This window comes from Xenopus tropicalis, chromosome 6 (assembly GCF_000004195.4).
Source record: "Xenopus tropicalis strain Nigerian chromosome 6, UCB_Xtro_10.0, whole genome shotgun sequence".
In the NCBI taxonomy this organism is placed as follows: Eukaryota; Metazoa; Chordata; class Amphibia; order Anura; family Pipidae; genus Xenopus; species Xenopus tropicalis.
The window spans coordinates 52863825-52879130 of record NC_030682.2 but is presented as its reverse complement, the minus strand read 5'-3'; the positions used below and the strand labels follow the sequence as shown (position 1 = coordinate 52879130).

Here is a 15306-nt window from a genome sequence, read left to right as displayed (position 1 = left end):
AATAAGATCCATCTGCTAGGATCCTTCTGGATTCCCCACTACCATCGTTAATGAATCTGCACCTTTGTGTTTGAGACTCATTCACTGCACTACAGTTGTGAGCCAAATAGCAATGCAATGGTAAAGTGTTTATGATAAAATTTAATTTAAATGTCTGCAATGATTTGAAAAAGGAAATGTTTCATAATCATTAACATCATGTGGTTCTGAATTAGAACTGTACCATATCCATTCTAGATTCAAGTTCAGCTATACTGTACATGCTGTCATTGTGCTTCAAGTATTAGAAACTAGTTGCTGCTCTAAACTGATTTTAAAAATTAACACTTAGGCAGACGCTGTACTTTTTTAGTGCAGAGTTGCGGAAGGGATTAGATCCGCTTCTTCTAGCCTGCACAAAAAACACATGCTGAGTGAAGCAGAGCAAAACAGAGCTTCATGTGCCCATAACCTTATATAATAAAGAACATTTTATACAGTATAAACTTCACTAAACGACTATCCTGTAAAGAAGCATTTCAGGCCCAGAAAGGCTTATTGCAGTATCCACCAATAAGCTTAAGGGCAGGAAGGCAAGATTGTTAAGGAAAAATAGCAAAATAACATATCAAAACAATCCTTATTGTAAATGATTCCCATATTCTAAAATGGTTCTTTCTTACAGTGGATATAAAAAGTCTACACACCCCAGGTAAAATGTCAGGTTCCTGTGCTGTACAAAAATGAGACAAAGATAAATCATTTCAGAACTTCTTCCACCTTTGATGTGACCTATAAACTAAATCTTAACTAAGGCCCCAGTTCCAGCTGAAGAAAAACAGCCCCAAAGCATGATGATGCCACCACCATGCTTCACTGTGGGTATGGTGTTCTTTTGGTGATGTACAGTATTGTTTTTGTGCCAAACATATTTTTTGGAACTATGGCCAAAAAGTTCAACCTTGGTTTCATCAGACCATAACACCTTTTACCACATGCTTTTGGGAGACTTCAGATGTGTTTTTGCAAAATGTAGCCTGGCTTGGATGTTTTTCACTCTACCCCATAGCCCAGACATATGAAGAATACAGGAGATTATTGTCACATGTACCACACAGCCAGTACTTGCCAGATATTCCTGCAGCTCCTTTAATTTTGCTGTAGGCCTCTTGGTAGCCTCCCTGACCAGTTTTCTTCTCGTCTTTTCATCAATTTTGGAGGGACGTCCAGTTCTTGGTCATGTCACATATTTTCTCCACTTGATGATGACTGTCTTCATGGTATATCTAATGCCTTGGAATTTCTTTTGTACCCTTCTTGTGACTAATATCTTTTAACAATGAGATCTGATGCTTTGGAAGCTCTTTGTGGACCATGGCTTTTGCTGTGGGATGCGACTAAAAAAATGTCAGGAAAGACCATATAGAGCAGCTGAATTTTATTTAGAGTTAATCAGAGGCACTTTAAATAATGGCAGGCGTATGCTGACTCCTATTTAACATGATTTTGAATGTGATTGCTTAATTCTGAACACAGCTACATCCCCATTTAGAAGAGGGTGTGCAACACTTATGCAACCACATTATTTTAGTTTTTTTGGTTTTCTTCCCTCCACCTAAAAGATTTCAGTTTGTTTTTCTATTGAGTGGTACAGTTTATAGGTCACATTAAAGGTGGAAAAAGTTCTGAAATGATTTATCTTTGTCTCATTTTTGTACAGCACAGGAAACTGACATTTTACCAGGGGTATGTAGACTTTTTATATCCACTGTAGCTTTGTTATGACAAATAGTATTTTCTAGTTCTTTAAACAATAAAATCTCAAACAAACAAATACCATACCATTTTGATAGCAGTAATGATTTGCCTGATCCAGGTCCTCCAGAAATAAGCAGTGGGGGAATAGGTGCGGGTGCAGCTACCAAGTCATTCAATCGATCATAATACTAAAATGAGAAAGCCTTCTATATCAATAGGGGGCAATGGTGGGCATTATGTAGTTTGTAGTTATTAAATACTTTGTGCCATTCACACCTGACCTTACAAATATAGGGATAATAATCATGTGACCACACCCCTAAATACCACACTTTAACCAAAACATACGCCAGCCATGCTAATACAATTACTACAGGATAACCGTGGAATGCACAGCCATCTTGTTTATTTTGCTCAAAAAGTAGGGAGCTGCTGCTAATATGCTGGTTCAATTCCAGCTTGTTGGTGATCCCTTCCTCCCCCATGCCCGGGCCAAAAAATTGCCTACCTGGCCAATAAAATGAATGCTTGATGCCAATGTTATTAATGGGGAAAAACATACCAAAACTTACCCCAAACATGCCAGTAGTATTACTACAGAAAATGGATAACAAGCATATTAACCACAAAAGAGACAGTATAATCACTACATAAAATAGATAATGGGCATTTTAACCCCAGATGTGCCAGTATAATCACTATGAAAAATGAACAGTCTGCATATTAAACCCAGACTAGGCAGTATAATGAATTTAGAAATGGCCAATAAGAACTCCATTAAGTCCATACATTCCAGTAAGATGAATGCAGAAATGGAAAGATTAAAAGCATTCCCTTACCCTTACCATAGCATATTTCTCCTTTAAATGAACAATGCTTCTTACCAACAGATCTCAAAAAAAGGTTTATTTCAGTTTCTTTTTTAATATGACATTATTTAATTCCTTAGCATTAATAGACTGTTATTTTTCATTTAATTATTTCTTAAAAAGGAAACTAAAATCAAATAATTTTGAAGACACTGATCTATTTTACATCTCATTATTTACAAAAGTTATTTCAAGCATTGCTTACTTTCTGAAAGCCCAGCTCACATATAGAATGAGATGCCTGCTGGAAAGCCTCCATCTGTTCCTGCTCATCATGAACATCCCATAGTACATCCCAAAAGTCATCTTCTTCCTTAGTTGCGGAGTCATCCTTTGCATTGGGATCAGTAATCTCGATACCTAATAAATCCTGCACAAGAATGAACTTTGGTTAAGCTGGCCATACACATTCAGATTTTAGTCTCTAGTTCTTCCAACGAATGTTCAAGATGTTGAGAGGGCTTTGCATACACTATGAACATGGATGACTGCAGTTGCGATCACTCAGTAAAAGCATAGCAAAAGAACAGAGTTCTCCGTCATGTTTAATTTGTTGTTTAACCAAAGCCTCAGCTGATCAGCTGTGTTTAGTTAGATCAGACTAATACTCAGTCTGATAACATATAATACTTGTGTGATATGCTCATCTAAGGTGGGTGATATTGGGCTAATTACAACGATGGGCATAGGAGCCGTCAGATTGATGATCACATCAATGAGCTGATGCAGCCCCGATTCGATGGGAAATTCAAACCTGCCTGACCCGACATCTGGACGCTTTTCGTCAGATATTGATCGGGGAGGCCCCATACACTGGCAGATAAGATGTGGAATCAGTCTAAAGGACTCGAAACGGCAGCTTAAATCTGCCTGTGTGTGGCCACCTTAAGGTTCTAACCTTGACCATAGTGGAAGTGCCCCTGTTTTGACCCCCACTTTGACCCCTGCATTTCCTTTGTGTAAAGGTATGAATCCTGTTGTTTTTATACATACCTGATTGATAACTTGCTCAAGCTGACAGTATATCTTATTTGCTCCTTCCACTGGGTCTCCATAATGATCAACAATCTAACCACATAAAAAAACATTTTATTAGTCAGTTAGCCTTATGCTGGGATTTTAAAGATGTATACAACAATAGCACTGTGGAACTTTTATTAAAACCTCCACTTATTAGAAAATAAACTTCCACAAAAGTATAGAATATAAATTCTAGTTGCATTAATTATAATTTGTAAAACACTGCAATTTAAGGTGCCTTTTATTAGCATCACTGGAAAGTACAACTGCACCCACAAATATTGTGGTCATTTACATACCACAATGCAGTGGGCAATGCAAATGCAGCTCCAAGTGCAATTCCCCACTGACTCTAAGGGGCACATTTACTAATCCACGAACGTCCGAAAAGCGCCCGAATGCGGTTTTTTTGTAATGATCGGTATTTTGCGTTTTTTTTTCGGAAATTGTCGCGACTTTTTCGTAGCCGTTGCGACTTTTTCACAAATTGACGCGACTTTTTCGTAGTGTTACGACTTTTTCGTAGCCATCGCGCCGAGTACGAAAGTTTCGGATTCATTCAAGCTTCGGTATCCTGACTTTCCTTGGGCCAGGTTGGAGCTGCAGAGTGCCATTGAGTCCTATGGGAGGCTTCCAAAATCATGCTAAGTCTGAAAGTTTTGCCCGCAGTTTACGAGCATTCAATACGAAAAATTTGCGACAAGATACAAGCAAATCGTAACGGCTACAAAAAAGTTGTGACAATTCGCATAAGTCGTAACGGCTACGAAAAAGTCGCGACAATTTACGAAAAAGTCGTAACGGCGACGAAATAATCGCAAAAAATCGCAAAATGTTCGTTTTCCAATCGGAATTTTTCCCATTCGTATTCGTGGGTTAGTAAATCAGCCCCTAGTTGTAACTGCATGTGAGTTTGACTTGAAAGTAATGTGTGCACCCAATTTTTTCCACATTTTGCCAACTGAATCAAGTCATTGTGGGTAACCTGGAGCTACTGCCTGGTTTAAAAGTGGCGTAAGTCCCAGGGTACCCACAGTGACCTGCCTCAATAGCTACAGCAGAGCTCAATTCATAAGAGTAGGCAGGTATAAGGGAGAAGCATTGAGCTATACACAGATGCAAGGAGTGCATGCGTTTAATGAATGGCATGCACCGGGCAAAGTTCCCCATATGCATAGTAACTGTCCACCAATACTGCTTATTCCAAAGTGACCACTCTATATTTTACGTGTCCAGGCCTGGACTTGCAATCTAAGGATTTTAATGCTCAGTTAGTGCAAATTTCATGTTGCATTAACTGAGCTCCAGAAACCTTGTGTCCCAGGTCAACAATAAAGTTCATATATCAATGCCCTCTTCTGTTTTTAGACTTAACAGATTCAGTCTTGTGAGGATAAAAAGAGAAAAGAAGAAGAAAAAAATATAATTTCCTTCTATGATTATCCAAACCATGCTACAATATTCGGTATGCAAATTTGTCCCACAGTCAGCATTACTGAATAACAGAGGGAGAACGGAGGAGTGTTGCTTTAACATTCTAATATGTGAAGCTGGTTGTCAGCCTAAATAAAAAGTGGTTTCCACAGTACCTAAACCTGAGAGGTGAGAGGAGAGTGGAAGCCCGCAGGGCTACAGAAGTGATTTATTGGATGTACATAAACCTTAAGTGATTTGTAAGTAGTAAAGCACGCAAAGAAGGATACTGTGTGCACACACAACAAGGGTGTTATCACTTAGTTTACTCACTGATGATATTGATTAAATTATGTGATTATATTAGTGAAATTTAATTGTCTCAAAAAGGTATCATGCTATTTTTTTTTCTTCTTCTTTTCTCTTTTTATCCTCACAAGACTGAATCTGTTAGTTCTAAAGACAGAAGAGGGCACTGCTATATGAAATCTAAGGATTTTGGCAAATGCCATAGACAATATTTATTGGGTGTGTGAGGGGCTGTTTGGGTCTCTGTGTACTTAAATGTGTCTAGACTTTTATTCCTGTCAGGCACCTATGAGACATAATGACATTCAATGAGGTCTCGAGATCGTTATCCTTTGCATCCACATGCTCTGGTTAATTGCTCATTTTCCCTTTTGACTTTGGTTACTGAAGAAACAATGTCATCTAATAAATGAGTGGCAGGGAAGTTTGCATTGATTATGCATAATTAACATTCCCTAGAAAAAAAATCTTAAAAATTATGTATTTGAGCTTTGGTGTTGTGACTCACGGGTTAATAATCAGTATTTGGGTTGAAGGCAGCACATTACTGTTCCCACCTGATAAATTTTGCATACACTATCCAGGCATCCCCTCACCTTTGTTTTATTGGCTTTGTTGGTGTCTTGTTCCAGCAGCTGTTTTAAGCCCTCTGAGTCAGACCTTCCATCTTCAATCCTGTGATATATTAAACAAGGTTTTGCTTCAGTGTTCTTCAGGAATGCTTCCTCACAGTCCTCCTGCAGACAGCTATATTAAAAATAAGAGACTCTGGCTGAAACTTTCAGAGATTTACATTTAACAAACACTGGTTTTGCATGAACTGTAACATTTTGACATACAGTAATAATCAGTAATAATAACAAATAGGTTTTTTGTTTTAGCTAATTAAAAAGCTCTGTATCTAGTTAGCTCTATATCAGAGCAAAAACAAACAAATCAGAACAGTATTATATATATATAATTATATATCATTATATAAATATATATCATCACACACAAACACATTTATACCAAAACCAAATACAACAATACATACTGTTAGAATTAAATGCAAAAAAAGAAAACCTTAAACTAAAGAGGGCATGATCAATTTATAAACCAGAATATGATATAATGTCACAGGAGAAAAGCCTTAGCTTGTAAGCATATTACAAAAGAAGCACACAAAATAAGAATAACTTTGTTTGGTGATTGTATTTTCCTTGAATATCTTATATAATGTACCTGGGCAAGGAAGAGCATATAAATAAAATGACTATGGAACTTTTTTCAATTTCCCATTTTCGTACAGCAAAGTATTGATTTTCACATTCTTCAGGGAAAAAGGTAACTTGAAAGAAATAACCCGAGGTCTCACACATTCTCTGAAGCTTTGGAGAATATTCCTGCAAGAAAAATACCCCTAAATTATAATAAAAATACAGTTCACCAATATTTTCTTACAACTGTAAAAATGACATATAAATATTTAGTAATGTTATATTCATTTTTATTTAGGTTCTTAAATGTGCAACTAGAAAATAAATATATTTCATTTCATCTCTTTTATGGCTCTTTGTAAGAGTATAAAACTGCTGGAGCAGTGGTTGGAACAGTGGCTTAACAAAAAAGGAACAGACCCAGCGGTAACAGGGGGCCCAGACTGCTTCCTCCATTGAGCAGATAAATTTCCACTCCACTTCAGTTCCAAGGTAGGAGAGCAGGCGGGAAGAGGGAATTTATAGGCTAGTGGGCGGGAGACACATCAGACCTGAGGGCCAAACATCAGGGGGGGGCTGGTAAGTTTGATACCCTTTGTCGGGCCTCTGCAGATTTTTTTGCAGGGGAACCCGGTACAGAGTAGTTATTCCACTGGGCTGGACAACGCCTATTTGCTCTCATAGAAAAGCATGGACATCTGTCTTGAATAATAATTAGGGTTACATTTGGGATAGACTCTAATTTCCTGCCCTAAATAAACCATGGCTTAAACCTTTAATTAGAGGCACCGACAAAATACTAAACTGGGAACGAAAACAAAAAAAAGTCCAAAATCCACTATTATAGGGCCTGACGGGGTAATCTTGGTCCATGAGCTGGACTGGACATGCTCGTACCAACAACTATAGCTACTACTTATTATCAGGCTGCTAGAAGTTGGTGTAGAGATGTAAATGCTGTAGAATGCATTAGTATACCACGCTTGATAAGTCAGATACACTTGTTCACACCCCTACTAGAATGATTTCACTTATGGAGAAAACATCTAGTCTGTTTGGGAAGTCTGTAGACAAAAACAAACACACATTATGTGAAAATGTTGCACTGTTACTTATACCTTCAGGAAGATTTTTACTTCAGCTTGAGTTTCTGCAGTATACATTAAGTAGCATCTCACAGTGTTACTCCACAGAGACTGAGAGAAGAGGGGTGTAACCTGAAGAAGGCTGGCAACAGCTGCATCCCAGTCATCTGCACTTACAAAAAATTAAGGTAATTGGAATGATTCCATTACATTCCAGGGACATCAGAGAAATGTGCATTAAAGGTTATATTATGCAGCTGCAGAACTGGCAATCAGGTTATTAGTAAAATCACCAAGCAGATCTTTGCCAACTGGACTAACTGACTTCTCTTATACAACTATTAGCTGTTAATGTAGGATATACAGTGAACAGTTAAAAATTAGCAAAAATTGTTTGCTGAAATGTAACGACTGTATTAGTGAAGGAAAATAGGGTTATTTTCCTTCTTGTAGTTTACAGACACATTGCACCAAAACCTACAAGCAGGGCTGGAACTAGGGGTAGGCAGAAGAGGCAGCTGCCTAAGGTGCAACGATTGGGGGACGCCAGGCAGGAGCCTCTCCTATCTACCCCTAGTCCGCTCTCTTTAGTCATTGCCCCCACCGCTTGTCATTATGCGGTGGGGGCAATGATCCATCGCATCCCATCGAAATCCCATTGCCTGGGGCACTTGGTCGGCTTGGCCCACACCTGACTACAAGATCCTAAAATGAAAGAGCTTTGTAGCTTTCAAATGCAATGTTACTGCATGAGTTGAAACTTACAGATTGCTTAAAGCGGTTGTTCAACTTTAAATAAACTTTTATATAATATAGAGAGTGCTACTCTGAGTCAATTTGCAATTGGTCTCCATTGTCTTTTATTTGTGGTTTTTATTTATTTAGCTTTTTGTTCAGCAGCTCTAAAGTTTGAAATTTTATCTGGTTGCTAGGGTCTAATTTAACCCGGCAACCAGGCAGCGATTTAGAACTGAAATATCAATAAAGGAGGCCACACATAAAAAGATAAGTAATAAAAAGCAACAATGACAATGAAATTGTAGCCTCACAGAGCAATAGCTTTTTGGCTGCTGGGGTCAGTGACCCCCATTTGAAAGCTGGAAAGAGTCAGAAGAAGGCAAATAATTCAAAAAGTATAAAAAATAAAAAACGAAGGCTAATTGAAAAGTTGCTGAGACTATATTCTATAACATACTAAAAGTTATCCGGAAGGTGAACCACCCCTTTAACCACCCCACGTCACTTCAAATTCTTATGCTACAAATGTCATTGGATTCCATATTAATCTTTCACAAGGGATTCGGTCGAACCGCAACTTGCATAGTTAAATTAGGGCAAGTAAGGGTCAAAAAAGAAAAGAGAAATGTGCAAAAAAATGTGTGATGGCATAAAATGTCTCACTTTTTTTTAGTGTTTAAAGGGGAAGGAAAGTCACTTGGGGGTGCCAAAATGTTAGGCACCCCCAAGTGACTTGAATCGCATACCTTTTACCCCAGGCTGGTGCCCCTGTTCAGAGAGAACAGCACCAGGCCGGGGTACCTGCAGCGCTTCCTCCTTCCTGTATCGCACGCGCATGCGCAGTAGAGTGAAAAGCCGAACTTTAACAGAGAAGTCGGCTTTTCACTCTACTGCGCATGCGCCTATTGTGTTAGTCGCAGCGAAACGAAGCCGGAAGGAGGAAGCGCATCGCTCCAGTTACCCCGGGCTGGTGCTGTTTTCTCCTAACAGGGGCACCAGCCCGGGGTACGAGGTAAACGATTCAGTTTAACATTTTAGCACTCCCAAGTGACTTAGCCTTTCATTCTCCTTTAAACACTAAAAAAAAGTGAGACATTTTATGCCATCACAAATTTTTTTGCACATTTCTCTTTTCTTTTTTGACCCTTACTTGCCCTAATTTAACTATGCAAGTTGCGGTTCGGCCGAATCCCTTGTGAAAGATTCGGCCAAATCCCAAAATAAAGAATTTGCTGAAACTGTGTTTGGATATGATTAATATGGAATCCAATGACATTTGTACCATAAGAATTTGAAGTGACGTGTCAAACAGGCAGAGATTTTAGGAAGATAGGAAGGGAGTAGAAGTAAAAGTACAGGAGCTGTGGAAACAGTGAAAATGAAGGATATACTTTAAGGTGCTAAAGTTATTTTACCTCTGTTCACATTGGCAAATGGTCCTTCAACATCGATAGAACTATGAGCAAACTCAGGGCCACGGAAGGACTGCTGAAGCTGCATCATGCTACCTATAGAAGGCTCACTTCCCAGACCTCCACTTGTCCAGTATTCACACTGTGTGCCAGGAACTAAATGTAGGAAAAAAACACTAGTTGTAAGATATTACCCATGTAAAACGGTAATAAGATTTGATAGCAAGATGAGTAAATTGTCACCTTGCCCAGTTACCTATACCAACAATTGCAAATGATCTTTGATTTCTGTTGTGCAGTTAGAATGTTAAAAGTTAAATCTGACATGTATTGGTAAAGCACTTCACTGCCCCAAGATGCAGGATACTTGAGCAAATATCTTTCTCCTCTGCAAAGGAAGTTTAGCTACTTCTTGCCACTTCCCAATACATTATCCTTACCAGTTAATTCTGTACCATTGTCATCTGAATCAGACTCTCCTGGATCAAACACCTGGATTCCCTGGGCTTGCAGTCGTTGTAATTTGGCTTCCAGGTCACGTTTAGCTCGTAACAAATCCTGGATCTCTTTTTCTTTTGTTTCCCTAAAAATCTGTTAAAAACAGTTGTCACACACCATCTATTGAAGTAATAAAACTTCACCATTTCAAATGACAATTATGTAAATAAATTATAGCATTCATCTTCAACAGGCGTTCATAGATTACTACTTTCAATTTATTTGCAGCAAGTCACAATTTGGACATTTATTACGTCTTACCTTAAATTGCCTCTTCACTTTGTCTCTGTCATGTTCAAATGTAGCAGCCCTTTCCATTGCCTGGTATTTAGCTTCTACTGCACTTTCTTTTTCTCGCAGAATTTTCTGGTAGGTTTTTTGCAGTGCCTAACAATACAAAAAGTGGATAAAGGTCTTAATGGAAATTTACAATTTCATTTATTCTGATAATACAACACATACACAACAATGAATAGCTATTTATAATCATTAGGGAGGGTGCAGTTGATCATCATACTACACTTAAGCTGTCAGAGGAAAAACTGTGAGCCTATACTGACACTATACTGATAAAAAAAATAAAAGATTTGCTGAAAACATTTGCAGGCCAGCAGAGGTCAAAACAAGTTGAATGCATGCATCTTGTTTCCTAAAGAGTTAACTATAGAATTATGGCCAATTTATTTTGTGTTATTAGATGTTATGCACTTAATAAAGCAAAAGGCTACTTTAAGAGATTAAGAAATCAATATTTCTTATTCATACAAAGGATAAGTAATCCTGCCAATATTCTGTTAAGAGTGTTGTTCTGTAACTTATAATAAACAAATTCATCAGTATCAATAAGTCAGCACACTTACATCAAACGCTGCATAAGTAATAAAGCATTTATTTTTGCTGAATTTGTAATGTTTATTTAAGCAGTTTTTGCTAACCTGTAACTCAGCTCTTAACCTCTTGTTCTCCTCATCCAGTTTGACCTCCTTTTTTTGCATAGAGGCAATCTCATTGTTCTTGCTGACCCGGAATATCTCATATTCTTTTTTTAGCCTTTCATATTCAGCAGCATATTCCAAGTCCACTGAGGCTGTGGACTTAAAGCTGGCTCCAATAACTCTAGGCCCACGCCTGAAAGAACTGCGTAGTAAACGTGCTTTGGGTTTCACTTCTACAGGAATCACACAAGCTTCACCTCCTCCACCGCCATATGTATCTTCAATGACTTCTCCTGGGTTAACCAGAGAAGAGGCTGTCCCCATGGCAATTTCACATAAATGCTTTCTTGGTTAAGATGCTACCGCTCCATCACCACTGATTCTGGAAAAATTAGATTCAAAATTGGTCATTCTAGCAAATTTGCTTTAAAGTAATATGTTCAGATAACATTTATCAAATTTCTAGAACATCATACTCTTTAAGCACTAGCTTTGGGCGTCATTCAATTAACAAATTACAATTGACAATTAGGAGCAGATTCATGAAAATGTGAGTTTAGGGCTTAAAGGTGGCCATACACGAGGCGATTTCGCTCGTTGTGCGATGAACGATTATATCGACAAACGATCGTATGGCGATCGAGTTCCCATACGATATGCCATCCACGGGCAACGATAATTCGGGAAAGATTTCGTCGCATCATTATCGTAAAATACGTACGATCGTACATCTACGTACGATCGAATGTCGTTGACTTCCGCTGCTGGCAATCGTGACATGCGCAGAGAACAATCGTTGAAAGACAAATGTCTGACACTCACACCAACTGGCAGATTTTATCGTTAAACGACCAAAATTTTTAAACCTGGCCGATCGATTTTGGGGACGATAATGTCGGCTCGTTTAGTGGGCCGACGATCGTTCGTACACCATCAACTATACGATAACTTAACGATAGCATCGGATTGTTCGGGAATCGGTCGTTTGTAAGTAAAAAATCGGTCCGTGTATGGCCACCTTAATGCATAAAAACTCACCCACGTTCTATTCATTCCCATAGGATTTTTAGAAGTGTATTTATCAAATGGTGAGTTCTAACTTCTTGATAAATCCACCCCTACTTAGGACTGTAAACTTTACATGCCTATATAATAATGATGCACAGAATCCAGGACTCGGGTTCAGATTCAGCAATGATTCAGCCTTTGTCAGGAGGATTTGGCGAATCCAAGTAATTAAACCTGAATCCTGATCAGCATATTTCCTCTAGTCAAGACTACAACTGTAATGGCAGGGACATCCCCACCCTAACAACAATGCTTTTGTAATGGACAAGCAATGTTTCTCTCCCCAGTACATGTAATAAATCATTGTATCTCCCCCATAATCCCCTTGTAAAACTGAACTGTTTGTAGAACAACTTCTCTCTCCATTAAGCCTTGTGCATTTTTCTGTTTTTAGCACAGATTCTCTTACATTAAAGGAGAAAGAAAGGTAAAAACTAAGTAAGCTTTATAAGAAAGGTTTATGTAAATACAGCAATAAGCACTTACAGAAACGCTGCCCTGACTTATCTGTGAAAAGATAAGTTGTGTCTGTAATTCCTGTGCCAGAGACAGGCAGCTTTCTGTTCTTTGCTCTTTCCTGCTCCCCCTCCCTCAAGAATGCTAAGAACTCACTCCCCCCCTTAGGAATGTGGATCTGAGCCAATCAGCAGGAAGCTTCCTCATAGTCTAACTGACTGAGCATGTTCACTTGGTCTGGGTGTCTGTGCAGGAGTAAGGCATTATGGGAACTTTCTTTACACAGCTCAGCGTTTTTTTTCCTGTTTGGGTTCTGATCATCTGAACAGATGAAATATGGGGAGACTTAAGGGCACTATTGAGACAACTGAAGGTATGCCTGCAGCTTGAGATGAACTCTTAGCCTTTCCTTAGCCTTTCCTTCTCCTTTAAAGCCCTTGAAATGGATCAGCCTTACCTACCAAGCCTACCCTGCATGATAAGCAGGGTTCCAACCCATGCTTCACCAAAAAGGAGCTCCACCGTGAAAGGGACAGATGTTACTGACAAACAGGTTCTTTATATGTTGCAGCTTTATAAACGTACTATGATGATGATAATGATTATTAATAAGCCTGTAGTAGTGAGTAGTCAGGATGCCTGTCTTGGACTATTCAATCCATATGATGAATGCAGGCCCCATGATATCACAAACCTACATGGAATCATGTATTCAGTTAACACTTGGCTGTTATTTTTAGCACTCTGTCTGGTAATAACAATATACAAATACAATGTCATTAAACTGAAAGGAACCTAACAGCCATAGAAAGGCTTAACAGGCAACTACAGATATACAAGTATATTGTGTAAAATATTACTCTATTATATTCTGCCATCTCTTTTTTAAGCATATATGCTGTTTTTTACATCAAACTTTTTAGTCATCAGTTCCTATGTCTGGAATTTAAACAGCTATCTAGTTGCTAGGATTGCTAATCCTGGCAACCATGCACTAGTATGTATGACAGAATGGAAAATTAAGTCTCAATAGAACAATACATCAAAATGTCATAAATATACAAAAAAATAACAGTCTCACAATTCTATCAGTTGCTAGAGTTACTAAATCTGGCAACCAGAAAGCATTTTAAATTTTCCATGAGAAAAAGATGGGATAGAAATTTAAAATTACATTTTTAGATTGACCTTGATTCTAAAGAACTTATCAATTGATCATTATTTTGAAGATTATTGCATTATTAGAATTTTTCTGCTTTTTATTCGCTGTGCAATTGGTAGGCTGTTGTCATGGGAACTGATTCAGACAACCATTTCATATTCTATTCTGACTTCCAGGCTGTTAGGATAATAAGCCTTAGCAACCAACTAACAGTTTAAACTCCAAGCCTTAAACTGGCCATACACGTAGCGATCTGACGATGTTTCGTGGGACCATCGGTCGCACGAAACATCGTCAGATCCGCCACACACAGTCAGGGCTGAAACAGCAGATAAGGAGGTAGAAACAATAGGATTTCTACCTCCTTCTGCCAATTCAGCCCTGAGGGCAGATTTTGGTCAGGCGCCTTCTATGGCGCCCGATCAAAATTTTCTAACCTGGCCGATCGGCGAGTCGTCTGATATCAGCAGCTTCCTGCGATATCGGTCGACTCGCCGACATGCCATACATGCACCGAATATCGCACAAAACGAGGTTTCGTACGATAGTATCGGTGCGTATATGGCCAGCTTTAGAGGTGTGGAACAAAACGTAAATTAGATTTAAAAAAACTGTCTATACACCATACTTAAACTTGTTTTTATGTTTATCTACCCCTTTATGTCCTTTTAATAAACCTTGGAACATGATGGGTTATAAAAGGACAGCTAGACTCTCAGTCAAGTCAGTTGGTTTCCATTAAAAGAAGCCGCAATGTTTCAATGGACATTTCCCCACAAGAAAAATATATCAGAATAAGTTTTCTTTCCCATCTCTAATGTAAATAGCACGATCCCAGTGAGCTCAGTGAGCCTTACCCTTTGGGCAGCATTTACATCTCTCGGCTGCTCTCCTTATTAGCCACCTTACGGGGAACTGCATGGGGCAGGTAGTGCTTGGGGGGGGGGATTGGCACAAAAATCCTGTTCTGTGCGCCCCTTTGCTGCCAACCTGTCCCGGGATAATAACTCCCCCACAGCTGAGAAGCCACCCCTTCCAGCCGCACATCCCACCGGATATATGCAGCCAGGGAGGGGTGGAGTGAGGGGGAATGTGAGAATGTGGGAAGGGAAAACAGTTACAGGTAGTGAGGAGAAAATATAAAACACAAAGGAATATAGAGAGGGTAAAAACATTTGCTTCACAAGCTTCTCCTCTCAGCTGTCACCAGCACCCAGCCACCTCCGCGCCACACTTCTGTAAGCCTTTGCTTTTGGCTACAGGTTAGACAGTATTCCTTACACAGGGGATGGAACACAATAATTCAGTACAATTAAAACAACTGTTGGTATAATTTCTGTGTATTTCAGTACTTTTAGTCATGAAACTGGAATTACACTAACAAAAAAACACAGTAAAGCACGGC

General features: G+C 38.9%; 1 protein-coding gene across 1 annotated transcript in view; it reads right to left on the bottom strand.

The window, feature by feature from the left end:
- nphp3 (nephronophthisis 3 (adolescent)) overlaps nucleotides 1–15092 on the bottom strand; it is a 32380-nt gene extending 17288 nt beyond the window's left edge. Inside the window, 11 exon segments of the mRNA NM_001079265.2 lie at nucleotides 1822–1925; nucleotides 2812–2976; nucleotides 3600–3674; nucleotides 5945–6095; nucleotides 6573–6733; nucleotides 7666–7799; nucleotides 9786–9938; nucleotides 10223–10373; nucleotides 10542–10667; nucleotides 11216–11597; nucleotides 14759–15092. Of these exon segments, the coding sequence (NP_001072733.2) occupies nucleotides 1822–1925; nucleotides 2812–2976; nucleotides 3600–3674; nucleotides 5945–6095; nucleotides 6573–6733; nucleotides 7666–7799; nucleotides 9786–9938; nucleotides 10223–10373; nucleotides 10542–10667; nucleotides 11216–11539 (1544 nt within the window). The 5' untranslated portion in view covers nucleotides 11540–11597; nucleotides 14759–15092.
- Nucleotides 15093–15306: the final 214 nt, after the last annotated feature.